This window comes from Lepidochelys kempii, chromosome 3, assembly GCF_965140285.1.
Source record: "Lepidochelys kempii isolate rLepKem1 chromosome 3, rLepKem1.hap1, whole genome shotgun sequence".
In the NCBI taxonomy this organism is placed as follows: domain Eukaryota; kingdom Metazoa; phylum Chordata; order Testudines; family Cheloniidae; genus Lepidochelys; species Lepidochelys kempii.
In genome coordinates, this window is record NC_136382.1 from 122,822,878 (window position 1) to 122,848,978 (window position 26,101).

The 26,101-nt window shown below is 42.3% G+C and overlaps 1 protein-coding gene across 2 annotated transcripts in view; it reads right to left on the reverse strand.

The window, feature by feature from the left end:
- Positions 1-4,892: 4,892 nt before the first annotated feature.
- PRKN (parkin RBR E3 ubiquitin protein ligase) overlaps positions 4,893-26,101 on the reverse strand; it is a 1,259,306-nt gene continuing 1,238,097 nt past the window's right edge. For both annotated transcript variants that reach the window (XM_073337855.1, XM_073337854.1), the window contains 2 exons: positions 13,389-13,506; positions 4,893-6,131 (listed from right to left, as the gene is read on the reverse strand). In XM_073337855.1, coding sequence (XP_073193956.1) covers positions 6,022-6,131; positions 13,389-13,506 — 228 coding nt within the window. In that variant the 3' untranslated portion in view covers positions 4,893-6,021. The remainder of the gene's footprint in view (positions 6,132-13,388; positions 13,507-26,101) is intronic.

Below are 26,101 nucleotides of genomic sequence, written 5' to 3' on the forward strand. Positions count from 1 at the left end.
CCAGAGTAATGCCACTGAAGCCCATCTAGTTATACCAACATTAATGAGATCAGGATCAGGTCTGGTGTACTTATACCATCAGCTCAGTGGAGTTGTAGGGTATATACTATATGTTCATATAGGATTATATAATTATAATTTCCCACAGTACCTCTTAAAGTAATGTATGGGTTACAAAGTCTGAAATAGATGGATAGTTGTTAAAAATCACTTTGTTATTATGAGCAAATTAAAAAAAAAATCTGACAGACAATTCTCCACTCTACTTCCTTTCAATGATGTTCAAGTTTCAGAATAGCACTGTCAGGTTTAAAGAGTACTTAGTCTAAAAATAAGATGAGTGATTGCAGTGTTAATCCAGATGGAACATCTGTTCACTGAAAATAATATTTGTAATAAATTGTACTTTTAATGTCCCCCCCTCCCCCCCCCAAAAAAGGCACATAACATCTAAATAATTTTGCCCAAACACTTAAGTCGATTTCCAAATAATTGAAAATATTGGAAAGGTGAGAAGGTTAGTGAGTTAGAATAATATTGAAAATGAATTTAACACCCCCCAATATTTGGCATTTATATATATATAGATTTTTATTGTGGATTTAAAAAGCACTTTACAAAGGGTGGGTAATATAATTATCTCTGTCTTACAGATGGGAAAAGTGAGGTGCAGAGAGTGGAGGGTCTCACAGCAGGTCAGGAAAACAAGGATTAACAGTATCCTTTTACAACAGGGTTCCCAAACTTCTGAAAGTTGAATCCCCCCTTTCAGGGAAATGAAATCACTTCTGCTTCTCCACCTCCCTCAGATAATTCTTAGCATCTTTTCCCATTGTGGAAAATGTTAAGGTTGATCTACAATATGATACTTCCTCTCATGCTTTAATTAGCAATGAAATAGTTAACAGTGCTCACCTTTAAAGTATCCCTCCTGGGATCTGAGTTAGCATTCACTGAAATGAATGGTTAAGTTCTCACCTTGGAGAACTTTTTCTAGGCTCTCTGCAAATTCAGGCAGCTTCTCTGTATCAGATGAACTTCTTGTTTTGAAGATTTTCTTTGCAACCATAACAGATAGAAACTTACTTTTAAAAAAATAAAATAAAAACTGACGCTCTGGAGAACAACTAAGAGATCTGTCCAGACTCCCTTCCCCCTTACTGAGGGTACAGCCCACACTTCAGGAAACAATAATGAAAAGAATAGTCTGTTTTAGCAAAAGTCTGTATATTGAAAGATGTGATTTTCTGGGTAACCTACCTGGTGTTTGCTATTTCATTCCTGACGATCAAGATGGTTCATATAACAAGTGTAGAGAGAAGGCACCACAGAGTCAAGGAGGCTCAGACAAATCCTGTCCCACTTGCGACTGGGACTCCAGAAGAGAAAATGGCCTGAAAGCCTTCTGATTGAAGTAACGGTTTTGATCCCAATTGCCAGAGCAACAAAAAAGGCATTTCTTTGCAAAATACAAAATAGAGGCCAGGAAAGGTCACCACAGACCTTTTGAATATATCAGAAAACAGATACTCCCCCCCGCCAGAGTATGGGGAGTAGAAGGCTGAAGAAAAGAGTTAGAGAGGGAGTTTCAAGGGGGAAGAGTGTGCCCAGCCAGCAGGGCCGGCTCTACCTTTTTTTCCGCCCCAAGCAGCGAAGTGCCAAAAAAAAAAAAAAAAGTGGAAGCCAAAGAAGAAAAAATAAAATAGCCGCCACCAAAGTGCCACCGAAGAAGAAAAAATAAACCGCCGGGCTGCCGAGGGAGCGGTGTCACCCCAAGAACGGCCAAAGTGCCGCCCCTTCTGATTTGCCACCCCAGGCACCGGCTTCCTGAGCTGTTGCCTAGAGCAGGCCCTGCCAGCCAGAGCTCCTATCCTTAGGAAAATCCTGGGCCTGCTGCTAATACAAGACCATGCATAAGCACTAACTCCAGGGCTGGAGCCAGTGCCGGGTTTACAATGGCACCAATGGTGCCATGGAGCCGGGCCCATGCTCAGAACGGGTCCGGCCTGCTCTGCTTGCACTGTGCCCTGAGCCCCTGCCAGCCACTGGGTCTCGGGGGGGCTCTGGCCAGAGGGAATCAGGGGGAGCGTATTCTAGTGTTGGGCAGGGGGGCTGTGTGGCCCACCCCCGAGGGGAAGAGGCATGCTGGCAGCACAGGGCTGGGTGGGCCATTGTGCGCCTGGCAACTGGCTGGCTGGCCCCTTGCTCTGGGGACTGACTCCCCCCCGCCCCGTGCCATGCTTAATTGCCCCTATGGGGGGGCCCACAAATATGTTTGGGGCCGGGCCCACAAAAGGTTAATCTGGCCCTGGCTGGAGCACCCATGGAAAAAAATAGTGGGTGCTCAGCATCCACCGGCAGTCCCGTGGACCAGCTCCTCTTCCCCCGCAGTGCCTCCCACCCACCAGCTGGCCCCAGTCAGCTCCTCCACTTCCTCCTAGCGCCTCCTGCCTGCTGCAAATCAGCTGTTCAGCAGCGTGCAGGAGGTGCGGGGGTGGGAGGGGCATGCTTGGGGGAAGGGGCGGAATGGGGTGGGAAGAGGTGGGGCAGGGGTGAAGCAGGAAGAGGCTGGGTGGAAGTGGGGCCTTGGGGAAATGGGTGGAGTGGGGGTGGGACCTGGGGCAGGATGGAGGTTGAGCACCCGCAGGGAAATGAGGAAGCCGGCACCTATGAGACCCCGTATATTGCCTGTAAGGACTTCATGGAAAATGCCAGGGCAGAGACCAAGAGAGACAAGACACTTATCAGGACAGAGACACTGCCCGAATCAACCCTCCTCAGAAACATCTCAGTTCCAGACCCCACCCAAGGCCAAGGAAACAGTAGTTTCGGGAACCTAGAATCACAGTAATGTAGGACTGGAAAGGAACTTAAGAGGTCATCTAGTCCAGTCCCCTGCACTGAGCCAGGATTAAGTACACCTGTACCATGGGTGGCCAACCTGAACCTGAGAAGGAGCCAGAATTTACCAGTGAACGTTGCCAAAGAGCCACAGTAATACGTCAGCAGCCCCCATCTGCTACCCTCCCCCCCCGCAGCCCTCAGCGCCTCCCGCCCACCAGCAGCCCCACCAATCAGTACCTTTCCCTCCCTCCCCATGCCTCCTGCCGACCACAGTCAGCTGTTTTGCAGTGCGCAGGAGGCTCTGGTGGGGAGGAGCGAGGGCATGACAGGCTCAGGAGAAGGGGCAGTGGCCTTGGGGGAAGGGGTGGAGTAGTGGCAGGATCTGGGGCAGAGCAGGGGGTTGAGCAGTGAGCACCCCACAGCACATTGGAAAGTTGGCATCTGTAGCTCCAGCCTCGGAGTCAGTGCCTATGCAAGGAGCCGCATATTAACCTCTGAAGAGCTGCATGCAGCTCCGGAGCCACAGGTTGGCCACCCCTGACCTATCCCATCTCTGACAGGTGTTTGTCTAACTTGTTCTTAAAAACCTCCAAGTGAGGAAGGCAAGCAGAATTTGGTCCCTAGAGCCTAATTCTGCAGTTGTGATGTGTGCATAAGGCTTATTGATTTCAATGAGAGTTACGTGTGGGGAACAGTTACAGTCAGGCCCTGAAAACAAACGATGCAGAGCAAATCGTGTACCCCTTTCTTTAATCCTCCTTCCTCCCCTGATTATATCTTGGACACATGTCATAATCCCAAACCTCTGACAAGTCTGTTTCTAGAAGAGATATTTCTAATCTTATTACTCAGAAACTTCCTCTGCTGGACCCCCCAAAATAACTATAGAGGCTGCTCCGAAGCCCACTGACTGCAATAGGAGTTTGGATCAGGCCCATAAATTACATATTTCTATGCATTATAACTGAGTCATTAACCCTCGAGGGATAGTGCTATCCTGGTGAAACTCACTTTACAGCCATGCTGTCTTTCCTCTGTAAGAAATATGTTAAGCATATGTGGGACAAAGAGATGGGCCTCAGCTTAATCCAAATCTTTGTTGGTATGAAAGAGAGCGACGCAGGGCTGAATTTGCACTGAAAGAGGTGCTCGGGCTCAAGCAACCTTTTTTTTTAAAACTTTCATAACCTGACGCATCAGGCTGGATGCCAGAGGTGCCAGGGCTATGAACTGCCAAACCTGGCACAAATTAAGCACTGTAGAGAAGACTTCCCAAGTCACACTGCATAAAAATAAGAATTACGTACTATTCCTGGATGCAGTGTGATTATCGCTAGCCAGTTAACAACAGGTCATGTCAATTATAAAATATACCCTAGTGCATGCAATCAAATCAAGGTATAGAGATCTTAATAATAAAATACCCCATTAAGATGATACAATTTGAACGTGCTAGGCTGCATTACACTACTGCAATCCAAACTTCAGTGCAGCCAGTTTCATGTACATTTTGGTTCTCCAGAGCCCTGGGGGACAATGGATCTTAAACAATTAACCTTTTGCTCTCTTATCTTAAACGTTCTCTTCTCTTTCCTTTCCTCACATTTTCTGCTCCTCTGTGCCTTTTCGTTCTTTCTATTCTCTACATTTACTCAGTTTTATCAGCCCCACATACTTTTTATGTAATGACCCCCAGAGATGATTGAATGCTCTCATGTGTTTCCTCCAAGTGATGATCAAGTAGGAAACCCATGCTCCCTGGATCTACATGGATTGATAACAGTAACACTTCTTTTCAGATGCCTACAATCCAGCCATAAAGCAAGCAAACAAACAAAAACAAAAAATCCCTTGATTCAGACTTGGAACATGAAGTTCTTAGCCCTGGAATTTATTTTCTTCTAATAACAAAATTCTTAATCAAAGTGCCAGATTCTCAACAAGTATAAATCAACAATCTATACCAGCTAAGGATCAGGTCCAAAATCTTTTTACTCATTTATATTATATTCAAGTGCAGAAAGTACAATAAGAAGCACAAAAGTCCACTCATTTCAACTGCTTTATTCTTCTTCTGTAATTTAAGTGAGTTGTGCAAATCTTTACATAGTCTGTGACCGGCCTTTTGGTGTTTAATAAAAACAAATCAAAACAGTTTAAAGCAGGTGAGCTAACAAGGATGTTCAGATTTTGAGGTGTGGCAAATACCTGGTGCACTCCTATTAACATGCACTCACCAAAATGAATGCAGGTGCCTTGATAGTTTATGCAGGGAACACTTTTTCATAATTACACCCAAATCCTAATAAATCTCCAGAGAACCACCATCATGATAATAAGCCCCAAGAAGCTGCCCCAATATCACGCCAAAAATATTGCGGTAGGCAAAACAAAAGAAACAAAATCTCAGGAATCTCACTCATATAACAGCGTTACTCCGATTTGCAGCCACCACAGCAAAAACATTCAGCGTTAAGGCTGAAACTGCATCTTTCACTAATCCTGTAATAGCTGCATATGATATGAATCTGTAAGGAATATATTGAGTGATATTTCATAACATATGTTTCAAATATACAGGCACAACTAGGATGTCTCAGTCTGCAGTTTTTACTAAGATTCTGGGTCAGAGTCAGGGCCCTAGCTGATAATCTGTCAGGGAAGAAGACTGCAAAGGCAGAAAATTGCTACAGCCTCCCTTCCACTAGGGGAGGTGTAAAGAGCCACAATTTCCCCCAAATTTGATTGTGCTAACTGAGAAAGGGCAGCTCTGATTCAGTGCATACCCACATTGCTGCTTTTGCCAGAGAGATTTATGGAGCCCTGATCATAACTAAAAGAACTGAAACCCAAGGAGAGTTGCTGGTGGTGACGTTGCCTGCCTTATATACCAGTAGGATGCCCTGGTGCAGGGAGATATAATTTACCCCTCCTGTGCCAGCACTAGTGAGTCTGGCCATCTGAATTTCTCCTGCCTTTGTGGGTTTAACACTCTTAAGATTACCTGAACTCAATTTTTGGTATGCTCTGATATACAAGGAAATAAACAAACAAATAGTAGGCCTGATTCTGAACTCCTTGATCCAGAAGCCAATGGGAGTTAAGCTTAAGCAAAGAGTTCAGGATTTGACCCAGACAACAATCAAGTGGTTGGCTGTTCTTAGCACTACTGAACTATTAGTCAAACCAGTGGTCTCCCATGCAGGTCCTGTTCCACTCTAAACCACAGTTCCAGCACCACTCAAATCTGCACTGAGCTCGAGGACATTTCATGTGCATGCATCCACCTGCAAAAAAGCAAAGAAGACAGAATTGTCTTTGGGCCTTAGCAAACAATGTAAGGAGAATGTGTATAAGCCGGTTAACCAGTGGTCATTGAAATTCATTTCTAAGTACTAGATTATGCCCATTAAGCTCATCTATAGAGTAAGGGGTGGTGCAGAACTGCTGAATCCCTTCCTGGAGCTCTCCAATACCTGTCACTGTATCCCTTTACGGGACGTGGCTTGCTCCTCGCTGCTAGCTGGTCATACTCCACAGGTTGGAGGAGCATACTCCACAGGTTGGAGGAGTAAGGACTGCAGCTCTGCCTGACCCTTAAAGAGACTGTAAAAAGAAAAGGAGTACTTGTGGCACCTTAGAGACTAACCAATTTATTTGAGCATGAGCTTTCATGAGCTACAGCTCACTTCATCGGATGCATACCGTGGAAACTGCAGCAGACTTTATATACACACAGAGATCAGGAGGTATTGTTTTATGATCTCTGTGTGTATATAAAGTCTGCTGCAGTTTCCACGGTATGCATCCGATGAAGTGAGCTGTAGCTCACGAAAGCTCATGCTCAAATAAATTGGTTAGTCTCTAAGGTGCCACAAGTACTCCTTTTCTTTTTGCAAATACAGACTAACACGGCTGTTACTCTGAAACCTGTCATTAAAGAGACTGTGCAAGGTATTGAGAAGGATTCTTGTACCCTCCTCAACTAATCACATAAGGACTAAGTGATACTGTATCTGGTCCTTAGAAATAGCTCACAACTAGATGAAGAGCTGATAAGAGTGCATCAAAATTCAGTTCTTAACTGGAGTTTGGATTTAACAGCTGTGAAATTGCAAACAGAATACATCCAGATATACAGATTTTAGTGATGGATTGATATTTATCTCAAAATGGCACTAGCAGTTAAAGTTGGATGGCCTTCTTTACATCTGGAGGATTCTTTTAATCACATTGGTATGTTTCCTATTTTTTTTGTTAAGTGTTTTGCATTTCCCTGTACTTTGAATAACTTAATCTCCATGCCCCTGCCTTCAATCACTTTTTTTTAAAAAATGGCTATACATTAAGAGTAGCCAATGGTCATTAGAGCAATGCACGTCAAATGGTAACTATGTCAACTATAAAATGAAATCTCCTGTCTAACTCAAGCCTAAATGTACAATATAAACAAATGCTGAAAATGAAAGTCCTGACAATATATCATGATCTCTGGATTTGTACATAGATTAAACTCCAGATGACTAATATAATCTCTTGTAAACACAGAAAAGCCAAAATTTGGTATTTAGATGCCTATTGTGTAGATAAGGTAAATTACCCTTACTGATGTGACACATTTTAGGACCTAAATTGGGTATTTAGGATGTCTACAGAGAACTGGATATTTCTACCCTTGTTTATATTTAACAGCAAAAAATTTACTAGTATTATTCTTTCAGGACAACCTATAGTTCTACAGGATAACCACGTTCACGATCACCTGTGAGTAGAGTTGTGCAAAGAATGAACATTTTATTATGTGGAAGATTTCAAGATTCTAAATCTTGTTTCATGCAGATTCAAAATGAAACCCAAACATTGTGAAATTCTCTGCAAAAGAAAATTCCAGAAAAACATTAATTTTGGACTGATCGAAACATTTTGTTCAAATAAAATCAAAACAATTCATTTTTGACTTTCTTATTTTATAATAAACAAACAAATAATAAAATCTGAAATGAAAAGTCAAAAAGAAAATAAAAGAAAATCAAAACCTTTTGTTCTGACAATGTCAACATGGATTTAATTTGTAAGTGGTAGCTTGGATTCTTTTCCCCCAGAAAAGAAATTGCAGAGAAATTGATAGGATTTCTCAAAGTGTTTTTGATTTCAACCAAACTGCATTTTTTAAAGGAAAGCTGTTCCATCAAACTTTTACTGACCAGCTCTAACACTGAGATTTACACTTGCCGGGTTTGTATATCCTGCGTGTGGCGGTTTCCTGATTTCAACACACTGCTGTCTAAGGTTGTGTGTGTAAGTACTATGGGGAGGGATAAACACTGAACAGAGATAATGGACAAAATTTAAAGGGCAGACTAAAGACTCATGGCTTGATTTAAATAAACTGACAATCTGAAATCACTGCTGCGGAAAGAAAGAAGACAGCTGAAAGTGTAGACAAGTGAGAGTTGACAGTGCCTAGAAGAACATACACTATTTTGATTTTTTTTTTTTCAGTGTCTAATGGTATTCTATTTATATTAGGGTTTCTTATCATGGACATCACTGTAGTACCTAAGCACTTTTGAGATGCAGTATTTTAGACCTGTATAATAAGGTTCCTAATGGACTCCAGGGAGTCTTCTGCTCTTCCTCAGTCTGAGCTCCAGGAGTCGCTGCTTGCGGTGTGTGTCTATCCTCGATGAGTGTTTTATATATATAATGCTATAAATCATCCCAGTTATGGTGGGAAAGCTTTATTAAATAGGAGAGTCTTACAGCACACCTTGAAGATGATCTGGCCCCACATTAGACTAATCTCCTCTGGAAGCTCATTCCATTGCAGAACCCCTTTGACTCAAAATGCTTTTGTGACTTTGTCTAATTAAAATATAACTATGCAAATCATTATTGCTACCACTGTTATATAATACATGGCCAGAAAGGGTTAAACAGCTTGCAGGCTGAATGACCCAAAGCCAACCTTTAAATTCATGTTAAAAAGGTATGCAAATGGTAATTAGGGTCATTCAATGTTAGATTGGCTAGAACTTTGAAATGCAAACCTATATTGTTAGAAATTAGAAGTGATACTAATTGTCTGTGTGTACTCATAAACGTTAGCCATATAAACAGACAGTTCCTGTCTGCCACTATAACTATTAATTCACAGATCAAAAGGGAGTATTAACATTTAGATGAATCTTGGGTGAAATAATGTCATTGTCTATATGCCTCTTTGTGATAGACTGCCTAATGGATAAATTGCCCTATGTTAATTTGTGTAATTAGTTACCGGTGGTGCTTAGGAAACAGAAGGTTACATCAAAAGCCTGTTGTTTACCCAGGACTGTATGGCTGCTAGAAAACTGTACAAAAGACCCCTTGGATCCTGATCCTGTCATCTCAGATATGCTTAAACCTCATCTGGGGAAGTTTGAGTTGCAAGATTGAGATCCCAGTTAAGGTGGAATACCCTGAATATGATATTGGACATTGGACTATAACCTATGGACTAAATTCTAAAAGAACTCTTTGCAACTACAAAGCTCACCATCTCTGCTATGAATCTGAACCTCAAGAATTGAACTCATGTCTGTATGTATATTGATCTTTTAACCATACTCTCTCTTTTCTTTTTTAATAAATTTTAGTTTCGTTAATAAGAATTGGCTGTAAGCGTGTATTTGGGTAAGATCTGGAATATTCATTAACCAGGAAGGTAATGTGTCCAATCCTTTGGGATTGGTAGAACCTTTTCTTTTATATGATGAATAAGATTTTCATTAATCCTCATCATATCTCATTTGGGTGACTAGGTGTAGGCCTGAGGCTGGGTTACTTTAAGGGAACTATGTTGTTGACTTCTGAGTAACCAGTGAGGTATAACAGAAGCTGTTTTGTGCTGGCTTGGTAAATCTAAGTATTGGAATATCCACTAGTTTGCGGGATTGCTTGACCCATGCTTTGCAGTTCACCCTAATTGAGTGACCTCAGCTGGCTCCCCTGGGATCCTGGTTACAGTTTTATTTCCCAGCTCATAAGCATTTGATCCTGTCCCATTGTCCCATAGGACTGCATCTGTTTTGACAGGTTGTGGATTGAACTGATGGAGCTGGAACTTGACCTGTTGATGGCTCTGCAGATAAAAATCAAGGCCTTCAACTGACAATGGAAGTGGGGCTGGAACAAGTGGAGGGATTTGAGCAGAGGGATGATGTGATCACAGCAGCCAGTCCTGCTGAGGAGGTATCAGATTAAAAAAAAATTTTTTTTTCAAAGAATTAGACAGATTATTCCATTTTGTAGGAAGACTGATAGTGAGGCACTGATCATTTCTGTTAGCAGTGGACACTGTTGTTTTCTGGCTTTCACGAGCCAGTAGGGAAACATCCAATTTGTAGGTGGTAGTTTGGATATTTCTCATTCATATAGTGTAGAGAAATGTAAGAAATTTCTTCTTGCCAAAATGGTTACATTTTCCAGCAAAGTAATTTGAAGCGGAACAAAATAAAGTGCAGAGCTCTGCTGGGATCTCACTTTATATTTTAACATCAATGATTCCTTACATTGATACGGGATAAAACAGAATGTGTTAAATAAGGCGGTACTGTTAAAGGATGCATTAGCAGCCTTTTGATTTTGTACCAAGAAAAACTTGACCAAAATATAAATCTGTAGATTATGGGTCACATGACACTGGGAACAATGGGTTGCAAGCAGTCAGCAAATACCAGCACAGAAGCTGGAATGTACTGTACCCATTATCAGAGGATGAAGCAAGCACAGCACCTTTTTATACTTCAGTTCCACTACATCTAAGAATTCCTAACTTGCTACTATTGCTTGGGGATTTTGCATTCTGACACATCCCTTGTCCTTGACCTGGGTTGGGTTACAAACAAGGGAAAGTCTTGTCCTGTTCATAGCCAGTTTGTGGAACAATTCTCTTTACAGTAGTGCACAGAAAAAAAATAGGAGGATCTATTCTCTTCTTGATCTGAGTGGTGTATGCAAGCAATGTCCATGACCATTCGTGGGAGTAATACAAATATGTTCTTTGTGCATCTAGCAGAGAAAAGAACAGGTAGTTTTCTGTAGATTAAAACTGAGATTCTGTTGCACACAGTGGCGATGAGAAGGTCATGACCTCAGCACTGCTCCCAGTGTGGCCAGTGGCTTTATGGTGATGATTTCTATCTTTTCTACACCTATTCAAGAGCTGTATTTTTAAGACTAATTTTTAAGGTTCTCAGTAATTAAATCCTCTTCTACCTCTTTGTCCTCTTCCTCCTACAGGCCCACTTGCTAACAACACTCCAAGTCCTATCCCCCTTTCTCACTCTTGATTTTGTGCTTTCATTCCTGATGCTCTTTGTGCTTGGATAAGTCTCCCACTTTCCATCTGACAAGTGTCCTATGTATTCCTTCTTCAAATCCCCTTCTTCCTACTTCCTTTCTAATAATCTCTCCACTCCTTTTTCTATCTGAAGCGTTAGCTTCTTGGGGTCGGCAGCATGTCTTACTCTGTGACTGTAAAGCCCTGTGTGAATAACTGGTGTAATCAATTAGCAGCAGCAGTAGTAATTTTCATATTGTTGCTTCTTTTTTGAGCCAAGCCGCTCAGCAAAGTTCAGTGTTCTGGAGATGTTCCTGCTGGAAGCAGAAATTGATGGAGTCTGGTACTTTCTTTGATGCAATCTTGTTTATTTAAAAGTAATGCGTGTCTGAGTGCAGAGGTCACCAAGAACCAAAAAAGCAGTTTCTTAGCCTACAACCTCAAGCCTCTGCAGCCAACACTAGACTCAAAGTTCTCACTTTAGCTTTTTCCAGGGTCACACTGTGCTTACTGGTCATTGTTTGGCTTTCTTCCTGTTTACCTTTGCCTCCTGCCTTCTCTGTTCTTGTCTATTTTCTATTTCTGGGTTCTGCCTGCCTTCCTCCCTCCTGCCCAAAACAAACAACCCCCCCGCAATACTCAGCAAAAATGCTCGCAGCCACACAATCCAAAACTCCTGGGTGGACTTTATCAGGCCTTGCTGTAGGAGCTATGTGGGGAGCACATGCATGTGGGTCCAATTATCCCCCAGCAGGTGCTGCAGGGGGGTGTCTTGCTAGTGGGGAACACTCAACCCTCCAGCTGAGGCATCTTGGCCCTTTCTTCTGCCCCCCAGGTCCCAGATAAAACCACAAAACAGCCCACAGTCAGCAAACAATGTTAAGTGAAGGTATGAAGGAAAAGAAAGGAAAAATACCCTGTAGGTAGTTCCCATCAGGATCAGGGCCTCTCTTACATCTCAGGGCCCTGGGAGTAGCACAGTCACTTCAGAGTTCACTGGGTGTCCAGTGCAAGTTTCAGTCTTTTCCCCCTTTGGGGCTGGAAAATGTGATGGGGCAAGGCCAGATGATTATGGAAAAGTAGTGGGAGATAGTTATATTAGCTCCAGGCTAAACAAATCCCTGGTACCAGGTTAAGTGAAATGGAAGCTGCTCCAAGTCAATTAAGACACCTGGGGCCAATTAAGAACTTTCCAGAAGGCAGGGAGAACGCTAGGTTGATTGGGACACCTGAAGCCAATCAGGGGCTGGCTGAAACTAGTTAAAAGCCTCCCAGTCAGTCAGGTGGGTGTGCATGTCAGGAGCTGTGGGAGGAAGTTGCACTGTTGGAGAGGCTGAGCAGTACACAAAACCATATCAGGCACAAGGAATGAGGCCCTGAGGTAAGGGTGAAATGGAGCTTGAGGAAGTGAGGGCTGCTGTGGGGGAAGTAGTCCAGGGAACTGTACATATCATGTTTCTAAAAGGTCAGCTACCATAGCTGATACTATTAGGGTCCCTGGGCTGGAGCCTGGAGTAGAGGGTGGGCCTGGGCTCCCCCCCCCACCTTTGCCCCCTGATTAATTACTGAGACTGGGAGACAACAGAGACTGTGCAAGGAAGGATAACTTCTCCTCACCTCCCTTGCTGGCTTATGATGAAAATGGCTCAGTAGACTGTGACCTTTGTCTCTAGAGAGAGAAGGGTTACGTGGAGGGTCACAGTGAGCCTCTGAGGCTAGCGAAATCCACCAGAAAACGGGAGACCCATGGAGGCAAGGACAGAGCTTTGTCACAAAAAGCTCAATGGCTGGTTCCCTTCCTTAACTATCTCACAATTATTTTTGTAAGTGAAAGGTGTATTCACACATCAATTTCAATGAGGTTTTGTATTAACCTACAACGAGGTTTATCCCAGCTCATAACACTATGTCATCATTCAGTTAAGTTGTGGTAAATACCTCAGTATAGTTTGTAACACAAACATTATGAGCAAGAATAGTAACTCTGGAGTAATTCACATTAATTCTTTATGTTACATCCTGGTCTTGTGTACAGTGGAAGGTGCTATTCTAAGTGATTCAGAAACTGTATTATAGGGAAGACTAGGCTCCCTTTGTGCCTCTCTCTCTCTAGGTAAGCACAATCATACACATAGCTATATATACATTAATATTTGGACTGTAAAATTAATTTTAAAAAGGGAGGTTACTGCAAGTGTTAGTTACTCTCCAATAAACTCACCATTTTTTTCTATTGGTACATGGCAACTAGGACATGGTTTGGTTGTTTTCTTGATTGTTTCCCTGGATGCCTCCTCCCACCGTGCTTGCATGGCTGAATGCGCATCAATCTTATATCCCTGCAAAGAGAGAAGCAACTGTGAGTACAATATAGCCAAGTTCCTCAGGGAATCAAGATCTGAAGCATGGTTGTGGCTATTTACTAGAGTGATACAGACAGAAGGGTCTAAAAGTTCAATAAAACTGGAATTCTGCCCCTGCTGCCTCGTAATTTAACCCATTTTGGTATGACAGAGAAAAATATTAGGATGATGGAAAACTGCTGAGTCATGTACAGTACAGTTGGAGGATGGAGAGAGCTCAGTCCCTATGCAGGAAACTATTTGCCTCTGCTTTGCAACATGAAGCATGTTCCTTTGTTTTTGAGTTCTGGATTTTATTCAAATACATTATATTTCTGGTTACGTGCACAAGCTATGCTAATAAAGATTAGAGAACAGGTACAAGAATACTGGAGAGGAAATAAGGAACCGATGAATAACAAAGAAAGAAAACATCCCCTCAAATAGTGCAATGTTGATAGCAAGAGTCACCATGGAGCATGCATTAAAAGTGACTCCCGTGTTTGTCCTATTTCTGATTGATATAAAATTACCTAATCTACACAGGTGCCATACTTGAGAATGCCTTAGCAATTTTTGACCTTAAATGATAATATAAGGACAAAAGGGATGATATTGTCATTACATTTCTATAGTTCAAGGTTTGGAAAATAGATTGCTGATTTCCTTTGAAATATTACTGTGTAAAAACATGTAAGCCAGAAACTGTACATGATTTAATGAAGTATGATTCTCATCAATTGTGTAACTAGAGACTGAGAAGGCTCTCTCGGAAGGTGCACTGGATGCGGGGATGGAATGCACAAACAGTGCAACTCGACGGAGCAGGGGAATGTTGTACTTGTGTTGTCTCCACTACTTCAGCAGTTGCATATCTTCATTCTTTGTCAGCTTCAGGGTGATATGGTTAGACTCGTCGTCATTGTCAATTCCACACTCGCTATCCAAATTCTCAAACTCTGTATATGGCCATTTTGTCTCCGCTGGTGATGGTGTCTGTGTATCTGACGAAACCAGCATAAGATTGTTTGAGACAAGATTGCAAAGAGACAAGCTTTTTGGTCTCTTGATCAACTTCCTGTCTCTCCTCTCCAGTGAAAACTTTCATCCCCTACATTCGTGGGTGCAGGAAAACTGCTACTCTGTGCATAGGCTTGATTTCAAACTTTTTCATGAGACATTGCAAGGCTTTGGATTTGAGCTGGCTTAGACTATCTTCATCAGTGGTAGAAGGATGGAAAAGCTTTTTCATCCTTTCGTGGCGAGTGGACGACGATGATTGCTCTAGTGCATCTGATGCTAAGTCTGTTAAGATGCTCAAGGTGTTGTGATCAAAGCTATCAATGAACTGCGTATCCTCCTTTTCTGTCAAAATTTCATATACTCTGTCTCACTGCTCCTCGATTGTTTTAAACGTGAGTAGTTTGCTGTTTCATTATGTTTCTACATTTCTTTCCAGAGACTTCTGCAGTCTGCTTTGAAGTCCAAATCTCCCGATGTAAGTAATGAGACATCAGCTTGCCTGGATAAGTTGGGTTATTGCTTCTTCTTTCTGGTTTCCCGGTTTGGTAGTGTGCTCAAGCACGGTATTTATAATGTGCACTGAGCAGCTTATTCACACATAGGACTTGAAAGTTGCAACCATGTTTGCTCCCTGGTCACTAACGAAAACCATCTGGTTGGTAATGCTGCGTATAGCAAATCTTCTGAGTGTCTGAATAACAGCCGATCAAATGTTCTCTGCAGTTTTTGGTTTCCCGCTGTCAAACAGAGTCACACAAAGCGCCCACTCCACCAAACTGTTGTGGCTCTATCTAATGAACAGTTTACTCCCAAACATGCAACATTTCTGTAATCATCCATCCACAGATTGAGGCACAACACCCAATGTGCCAAGAATGTTTTTCAGCTCCATGGAGATTTGTTGTCTTTTTTTCCTTCTGCCACAAGTACAGCATGCCGGGCTATAGTTGTGGACTGTGGTATTAGCACACCTGCATCCATTTGACCATATTTGGCACCCATGTTAATCAAACATTAAGCATATGCAAGGAAGCCCTTGCCTGTTGAATGGTGATTTGCTACCTCTCAGACTCCATGGACTTTCAGAATGCTCAGTAATTCAAAAGGGGGTTGCTGGTTCCCAGCACAGATGCACAGAGGATGTGCAAAGAACAATGCAGAATAGACAGGAATGGCGGAGCTTTGTTTGTGCCCTAAGCAACATCTTACAGGAAGGAGTCAGCTAAAACGCACTTCTAAAATGACTGCTATACAACTGTACATTAGCAGCTTCTCAGAAACAAACAAGCAATGATTGTAAATAGTGACGAAAATGTTATTAGTCCTGCATCTGCCTACTCTTTAAAGTAGAATGACCTAGGACAGCAGTCTGAACTGCCTCTGTGAGCGGAAAGGACCATTTGTTTGAGCACAGAACTAGGAACACCTGAGTCCTAATCTAACTCTCATACTGACTCCCTTAGTACATAAAGGAAAGTCACATAACCTCTCTGCATCCATTTGCTGACCTGCAAAATGAGAGTGACAATAACTTCACAGGGTATAGTGAGAGTTAATTACCTACTGACTGTAGAGACAATTAAAGATGAAAAACACAGCATAAGTAAGTACTATTATTGTGTGTGTAGACTAATATCTGTAAGAGAGAAACGCGTGTAATTTTTGGATTCAATCCAGCAAAACTTGAATGGCAATGTTTTACCTAAACTGAGCTAATCAAAACTATACGAATCAATGCTTGGAAGTGTCCTTTTCCCACATCTGCCTTCTTTGTTGTGGCCTCATAATACCAGGCGCTGCGCCAAAATCTCACATGCCAAATTGTTAACTTGATTTGTATCACTTGTGTTTGATCTTGATTTTGAAAACAAATTTGAATTTGGGAGAGGATCAGTTTACAAGTAATTAAAAAGCTTAATAACTTTCAAGTCTGAATATGTATACCATTCAATGAGACAGACCAAACTGACTTTTTAAAAGACTGAATGATTACACTGGTTTTTTTCCACTGCAAAGAGTCTATTATGAAACAGATGCAACAGAATAATAATTTCAGTCTATTAGAGCTTTAGACACCCTCCCTACCCTTCTCTGACTGCAAAGTTAAAAACCACTTCTTACAGGAAATAAATGTGAAGAAATGGCGCACAGTGGCCCTGTTCTTCCTGAATCAGTAAAGAGATCATATCTATCCGGATGAGTCAGCCTCAGCCTAGAATACATACTGTATATATTTTCATCTAATTTATTCCACAAGAGGAACAATAGAAAAATAAAGACAGTTTCTATGGCATCGGGGTATCTGTAAAATACCAAGGACTGACTCCATCTTTTCTAAGTGGCCCAGCAGAGAATAAGAAGCATTTTTACAATGTAAACAAGCAGATAGAATATGATGTCTGGAATACTACTGAGTGGAAAAGGACCTGAGAACTCCCCGTGTGATGCTGTAGCCAAAAGGGCTAATGCAACCTTTAGATGTATAAACAGGGGAGTCAGGCAAAATGTCAATGGAATGTGAAGAGTGACTTTTGTTGCTGCAAAATAACCTTCAGAAATTGTTTCATATTTTTACCGAACCCTGTGGAAGCCCTACAGAGCATCTACAGTCATGGCTTAGGAGTTGCCAGTGTACTGCAGAACACTGTGGCCAAAAGGAAAATTATCCTAATAGAAGATCTGATTGCTTTGAGATTTACTGGACAGGAAGGGGCAGGGAAAGGAGTCAAGATGGTAGCAAAATAGGTCTGAAAGAAGCAGTTCACTGATAGAAGTAGAGGTGAGGGAAAAGAAGTGAGCTTTTTGTTTCTGTTTTACATCATTAAAACTCCCTGTGGTATTGCAGTCTCATGTACTATAAAACTATTGAGGGCTTCTGAAGACAATATAAGTACATAATACTGTGAAATAGCCTGATAAAATACACAGTGGAGTTAACATTTCTGCTAGTCTGTGACTTATTTGTCTCTATCCCAACAGCATTCTTACATACATTTGATTTGTCCATTATCACATACTCTGGTCTTTTAATTTCAGTTTGTGTGACCACGCTGAGCCAAAAGAGAGAAAAATCATAAAGAATACTGCAAAATTACTGGATTTTCCTTCCTCCTCCTTCTCTAGGACCATCCATTGCCAACAGATGGATGCCCATTTTTATCAGTTTCAAAATTGACTTCAGCAGTACTAGTGCACAGCAGAAAAGCTCTGAAGAAGTTCCTTGCCGTATGGGTCTTTGAAATGGCATTACATGCTGCAGCTTCCTGACACTCATATAGGTTTTACTGAGAAAGAGTGAGATCAAGAGAGCATGTGCACAGGCATCAAATCCCTGTTCTCCTAGTACACCCAGAAGGCATGCTTAATTAGAACAGGATCTCTGAAACAAAGAATTTGTGGGGAAAATCCAAAGCTGCTGTAAAACAGCATAGCTCCACTGAAATCAACAAAGTTCCACTGAGTTACACCAGCTGAGGATTTGACCCAGAAAGACCAAGATGCAGTATGGTACTATATGGCTAACTCCACTGGAGACAGATGCAGATGTATTTGCCCAGGATGCCCAGAGGAGCTCTGAGCCCCACCATGAGCAGAGGTGCAGGGAAGCTTAGACTCCCCCAGTCTCCATTACACACTGCCCATGTCTAAAGTGATATTTGCAATGTTTTTCAGCATAGAAATCAAGCCAGGATCTAAGCTTGCATGAGAATGAGCCTATATGAGAGGTCATAATAGTGTGGAATCCAACAACATATACATGTTCCTCCTGATGATTCATGCCCCATTTGAAGATTTAAGCAAAAAGCAAATGTGCCACTTCCTTTCCTATTAATAAACCAGCTTCTTGCTCCCTCTTGCATATTTTAATATTATAATATTTATATTACACAAGCTCCTACATGCCACATCCAGGCTGTATCCCATTGTGGTAGGTCCTGTATAAACATATCAATGGCAGTCCTTACCCTAAAGAACTAATGGCTTCTTTTGCACTGATCCGCTTGTCCAGTACTACACCTGAGCTTTGTCTTCTCTTCCTCATATTCCCCAGAACTAGATATCAGATCCTCAGCAGTATTTTGACATATATATTTATCACCACTATTACATGTGGAAATAGACTTAGAGACCATAATGCCTCTGTGCACTGGATATGCAATATCAAGGGCCAATATATTGACCACTAATTGACCTGGACCTCTCTTATGATTAACACTTTCATATCGGTTACCTTGCCAATCATTAGAATGGTAAAATACTAAAATATTAACATTTATATGCAAAGATGTTTCTATATATATCCCCTTCCGTTTTACTCCTCTCCATAAAGTGAGCCTCCCCTAGAATTTCTTTCTTACTACTCCATCCTCATAGTGACATCACCCCTCTTTGGCATGGAAGATAGCACCTGCTTGTGGCTGGCAGTGACATATAATTACTGCAAACTGTCACCAACACCAAGACCAGTCTCCACAATCTTACATACCAGCTGGGAATCTATAGCTAAAACAGCAGAACAGATTAGGTAGATGTTGTTCAGTGGCTATGAAGGACACCTTGGTGAGTACTATCTGTGAATTTCATGACACCTATTGGTGACTTCAAGATCTACATGCTTTTAAAAATTCTAGGCAATCAAGTGTTATAGATTAGCTTGCAGCTCAATAAGCATTAATGTTAGCCTTTCCAAGAAATGCTTTACAAAACATTTCAGTAGAATGCTTGACGACACTCACTATCTCTCTTGGTAACAATGATTCATGTTGTAGTAATACAACAAATTGTTTTGATCTCGCTTTCATAGAGTTACAAACAGCAGAAATTTAGCCCAAATACTTTATGCTCTCTAAAATTGCGGTTATTTGGGACCCCTACCTTTAATATTAAACATCTGTTCAATTTTTATTTTGCTTCTAATTTAATTACTGGACTTACAGAAACTTAGAGAAGTACGGAGTATGTATGGATGAACAAGGAGGACTGGATGGCTCAAGAGATTGGTAATAGAACATGGGGCTTTTCACCCAAGGCCCCCGGTGAATATCTCACCGGTGCTAACAGTATCTGAAGGCCATTAACATCTGATTGCTGATTGGGGGCACAGCTGAAATGAGTTCATAATCTAATCTTGTTCCAGTTTTTAGTGGACATATATTAAAATCACACCCAAAAAACTCCACAGTCGGTACTATGTGATATCTCTAAGGTGCCACAAGTACTCCTTTTCTTTTTGCGAATACAGACTAAGACAGCTGCTACTCTGAAACCTATCAGGAAATTGAGAACTATCTTCTTGCGTCAGAGGTCAGGTCACATTTGTACTATAGTACAAGAAAATGCTAAAAACTACATGATCTGCTACCACGCATTTAGCTTTCACTCTTTTCCCAACTCTATTCAGTGTTCAGCTTTACAATCTGCCAGTGTTACTAAAAGACATGTTTGCCAGGCTCCAGAAGAATCTAGATTCTCAGAAGAACACCACCAAATAAGGGATATGCCTCATTGATAAATATAATGAACACTGTACTACCGGATTCTGCTGTAATCCACCTCCCAGTTACATCATCAACACAGGCACTTAATGATAAAATGAACTAAAAATAATAATTCTAAAATATAAGGTGATGAAATGTATGGTATAAGGGGCAGCATGAGAATTTCATTTTGTCCCACATACCTCGCATTTTAAGCAGTACTAGTGTGGTTAATTTATCTCTAGCATAGTTTACATATTAATTGGCTCATAATTTTCAATACCTAAGTGCAACACCATTGTATATAAGGCTATTTTTTGATTCTTCCAGAAAACTGAATTGGCCAAAGCCTTCTTTTCTCTTCAGTTAAAATTTCTGAGATGCACAGTACTCATTCCACTGAGCAGAAATTACTCTAGCTCTTCTTCCCCTGGATTATTTAAATAATAAAGAAACCCAGATGCACTGGATTAGCAGTAGGCAATTATTAGTCCCTTGTGGACTTGCACAGATCATGACATTTTCACATGTTGAAGCTATTAAGATCTAAAAGACCAGCCGTTGCCAAGCCATTAGTAATTCATTGTGCTCTAATGGCTAGCCACTGCCTACTTGCAACTTCCTAAAAGTGTACATATTGTCATGATGCAGAATGCAGACCTGAAAAATAGACAGACAGGCATTTTCAAACTGCATGTGGCTATTTACACAGATTTTTTTCACCTTTTGGTTAGTGAGGAAGAACACATCTGACCAAAGTTTGGTGGCAATACTTATGTATACATAGGTTTCAGAGTAATAGCCGTGTTAGTCTGTATTCGCAAAAAGAAAAGGAGTACTTGTGGCACCTTAGAGACTAACCAATTTATTAGAGCATAAGCTTTCGTGAGCTACAGCTCACTTCATCAGATGCATATCGTGGAAACTGCAGCAGACTTTATATATACAGAGAGAATATGAACCAATACCTCCTCCCACCCCACTGTCCTGCTGGTAATAGCTTATCTAAAGTGATCATCAGGTGGGCCATTTCCAGCACAAATCCAGGTTTTCTCACCCTCCACCCCCCAACACAAATTCACTCTCCTGCTGGTGATAGCCCATCCAAAGTGACAACTCTTTACACAATGTTTATCTAAAGTGATCATCACTTGATTGTCATGCACATTGTGTAAAGAGTTGTCACTTTGGATGGGCTATCACCAGCAGGAGAGTGAATTTGTGTGGGGGGGTGGAGGGTGAGAAAACCTGGATTTGTGCTGGAAATGGCCCACCTGATGATCACTTTAGATAAGCTATTACCAGCAGGACAGTGGGGTGGGAGGAGGTATTGGTTCATATTCTCTCTGTATATATAAAGTCTGCTGCAGTTTCCACGATATGCATCTGATGAAGTGAGCTGTAGCTCACGAAAGCTTATGCTCTAATAAATTGGTTAGTCTCTAAGGTGCCACAAGTACTCCTTTTCTTTTTATGTATACATAAATAGTCTTTATAACATGCCTTTGACTACCTCACCTGTGCTCTACCCACTAATCCATTTAACAGGACTAGTAACATTCCAAACTTCTGAACAGCTTCAAACACCTGTAATATTTTAAAAAAGGCAACTTTTTGAATGAAGTTGCCAGGGTCACATTTTCTTCTTTTCCTTAATTATGCTTCTCTGAGGTCCAAAATGGGAAAATTTCAGTTCTGCACCAGTAACGTGTTTAAGATGTAATATCTAATGACCAACTAGGGCTCAAAATGGGAACTCTATTCTGTTGGAAAGGGGGGATTTCCAGCTGCCCAGCACCTGCTCGTAGACCTGGAAATCCTTGAGAAATTAGAATTTAAAGCTATCTCATTCTTATCCTCCCACTGCTGGAGCCCCACTGCCATTTTCCCTCCCAAGCAAGCACCAGAGCATTTGGATATACGACCTAGATTTATGCTGATGGAAGAGGGATGGGGAAGATCAGAGTGGAGTGGGGAAGAGGAGTAGAGCTGGTGAGAACTGTAGAGGGGTGAGGTTAACAAGGAAGGGAAAATGGAGCCAGGGAGCAAGGAGGGAAGAAAAGGAAGAAGAGGGTTAGTGGAAGATCAACAAGATTACAAAGATGGGCAAAGTTTGAAAAATGCTTTGAAGGTACATTTTCAGTAGGTTGCCTTGCTAGGCAGCTAGAGTGCATTTCCCCACCCTGCTAAGGAGGGGAAAAAGATGGTCAGGCTTGAAAGGCAGTCAAAGGCATATGATAAAGACTAATTATAACATATACAAATAGGTATTGCCAATAAGCTCTGGACAATGTGTTCTTGCTAAGGAGAAAATCTGTGTAAAGATCCACCCACACGCTGTTTGAAAATACATTTCTAAGTCTATTTTTCAGGGCTGTTGTCATAAATATAAAGGGAAGGGTAAACCCCTTTGAAATCCCTCCTGGCCAGGGGAAAGCTCCTCTCACCTGTAAAGGGTTAAGAAGCTAAAGGTAACCTCGCTGGCACCTGACCAAAATGACCAATGAGGAGACAAGATACTTTCAAAAGCTGGGAGGAGGGAGAGAAACAAAGGGTCTGTGTCTGTAGTCGTCTTGGCCGGGGACAGAACAGGAATGGAGTCTTAGAACTTTTAGTAAGTAATCTAGCTAGGTACGTGTTAGATTATGATTTCTTTAAATGGCTGAGAAAAGAATTGTGCTGAATAGAATAACTATTTCTGTCTATGTATCTTTTTTGTAACTTAAGGTTTTGCCTAGAGGGGTTCTCTATGTTTTTGTATCTAATTACCCTGTAAGATATCTACCATCCTGATTTTACAGGGGGGATTTCTTTATTTCTATTTACTTCTATTTTTTATTAAAAGTCTTCTTGTAAAACACTGAATGCTTTTTCATTGTTCTCAGATCCAAGGGTTTGGGTCTGTGGTCACCTATGCAAATTGGTGAGGCTTTTTATCCAACATTCCCCAGGAAAGGGGGGGTGCAAGTGTTGGGAGGATTGTTCATAGTTCTTAAGATCCAAGGGTCTGGGTCTGTAGTCACCTAGGCAAATTGGTGAGGCTTTTTACCAAACCTTGTCCAGGAAGTGGGGTGCAAGGTTTTGGGAAGTATTTTGGGGGGAAGGACGCGTCCAAACAGCTCTTCCCCAGTAACCAGTATTAGTTTGGTGGTGGTAGCGGCCAGTCCAAGGATAACGGATGTAATATTTTGTACCTTGGGGAAGTTTTGACCTAAGCTGGTAAAGATAAGCTTAGGAGGTTTTTCATGCAGGTCCCCACATCTGTACCCTAGAGTTCAGAGTGGGGGAGGAACCTGGACAGCTGTATTCTGCAGCATGACGAAATATACTTTAAAAATGTTACAAACAAGCAATGGCCAGCCATTAAAGCCCAATGAATTACTAATGGCTTGGCAACTGCTGACTATGTCTGGGTGACCCCAAGGTGGTGTTGGTGGGGAATAGTGACAATAAAATATGTTTTAATGTCAGAAGACTACGGAAAAGACCCTTACTGAGAGGAGTTAGAGTAGCAGGACTCTCAAATGGGAGGGGGACTGAAGAAATGGGAGCAGTACTGCATGATTCTTGCCCTACCTCTGAAAACTTAATACCATCATTGTATTAATCTACATGGAAACAAAAGACCAAAGATAAACAATATTTCTCAAAGGATAGTACCCTAGTGAATATTAATATATTAGAAAGTTAACCTTTCCCTCATAGGGTTCTGTTTGTAATAAGGAAAGTGCCAAACAGAACCAAAATGTGAGAGCAAAGATGGGTAGGTATGAATCTTCAAATTATCTTCAGTAAGCCACATTGGCTCACCATACATATTTCACTCCATATACTCCTTAGACAAGTGTTTCATATGCCATACACGAGTGTTGTATTGCACAGTAGCATTGGAGGGAAAAGAAAAACAGTCATAGCACTCACACTGTCAAAAAGACTATATTGCTGGACTTTTTTTTTAAACTCCTTCATTTTTCCATGATCCAGATGGGATGAAGACAACGTAAAAGATGACATACTTAATTATTTTGTTTGGGGTACAAGAGCCAGCACTCCATCTCCTCTGTTGCATACCGCAAAAATACAAACCAGCCATTTTGTCAGTAGTATACCACCACCTTGTGGAGAAAATGCAGTACTGCTGCTCTCTTCCTCCCTGTCTCTTAGTTCTCAAGAGAAAAAAAGAAATGGGAACTTACGGAAACTGTGGCTTTTTGAGATGTGAGGCAGACGTGTATTCCAAGTAGATGTGTGTATGCACCCTGCGTGCTAGAGCCGGAAACTACCACCAGTAGAGGGGCAGCACTCGAGCCTCATGCCTGTAGCCCCTCTCCTGGCTATATGCAGTGGCACCGCGCCTTCACACCAGATGTCCGGGGAAGACTCTGACACAGAGGGGACGGAAGGCGGGTTGTGGAATACACATCTGCATCACATCTCAAAGAACCACAGTTACAGTAAGTAACAATTTCTTCTTCTTCTTCAAGTAGATGCAGACATGTATTCCAAGCCGGTGACTAGTGAGCAGTATCCCCATCTGAAAGTGGGGGACAGACGCTACCTGAGTAAGACTGCCCTTCCAATATTAGCGTCCACTCTAGAAGAAGCAGTGGTCATGTAATGGTCTGTAAATGTATGTACAGATAACCATGTGGCTGCCCTACAAATGTCCAATGTGGAAATGCCCATGATGTTGCCTGTGTTCTTGTTGAATGTGCCCATATCTGCTGAGGAGGCAGAGCCAATGTTATCTCATACGCAGTCTTGATGCGAGACATTATCCATCTAGAGATGGTTTGTGCAGAGACTGCTTGACCCTTCATGCAGTCCACATATGACACGAACAGGCGAGGCAGAGCACGAAATTGTTCAGTCATCTTCAGATAGAAGGCTAGACAGCATCTAATGTCTAGTTCAGGGGTCCTCAAACTTCAGGGCACCGTGACCCCCTTCTGGCAACAAAAATTACTACACAACCCCAGGAGGAGGGACCAAAGGCTGAGCCTGCCAGAGCCCTACTGCCTTTGATGGGAGGGCCAAAGCCCAAGCCCCACTGCCATGGGTGGGGAGAGGGAGGGGAGAGGCAAAGCTGAAGTCCAAGGCCTTCAGCCCCAGACAGGGGACCTGTAACCTGAGCCCCGCTTCCCAGGGCTGAAGCTCTCAGGCTTCGGCTTCAGCCCTGGGCAGTGGGGCTCAGGCTTTGGCTTCAGGCCCCAGCAAGTATAAGTCAGCCCCGGCGACCCCATTAAAACGGGGTTGCAACCCACTTTGGGGTCCCAACCCAGTTTGAGAACCACTGGTCTAGCATATGGAGGCACTGCTTCTTCAGGGAGGAAGCTTGCCATATGGTTCAAATGAAACAGAGACCACCTTGGATACAAACTTTGGGTGTGGCCGAAGCATAACCTTGTCCATGAGGAACTGCATACAAGGAGGCCCAGCAACTCACACACCCTCCTGGCAGAGGTAATGGCTATCAAGAATTCAGCTTTCTGAGACAAGAGGGGCAGCAGACAGGAAGTAAGGGGCTCAAATGGAGGCCCCATTAGAACCACTAAACCCTTGCTTAGGTCCCACAAGGGGACTGGCTCTTGGACTGGAGGATGCAGGCAGAGAAATCCTTTCAGAAATCTCGACACCATGGCATTGGAGAAAACCGTTTTCCTTTGGATAGGTGGATGAAAAGCAGATTTTGCTGCCAAGCACATTCCCAGGGTACTGAGTGCTAGGTCCAATTCCTGAAGGCATAATAGATACTCCAAGATGTCCTAGAGTCTGGGTTGATCTGCTTTGAGCTTGGCAATGACCTGGGAAAGCACTGGGATAGGAGGCATACTGCAGAGTTGACTGCCAGCTGCAATGGAAAGTGTTGGAGAAGTAGCCCAGGTTGAGTCCCCGCATAGAGCAGAATAGGTGACACTTTCTGTTTTCCCTTGTCGCAGAGAGGTCTACCAGAGGGATGCCCATGTTGCGAACACCATCCGAAAGACCTCTGTATTCAGGGACCACTTTTGGCTCGGGGAGAAAATCCTGCTGACATGACCCCTGAGACCTCTGGTTAGTGGACAGCTATTGGGGTGATGTCCTCTTCGGTA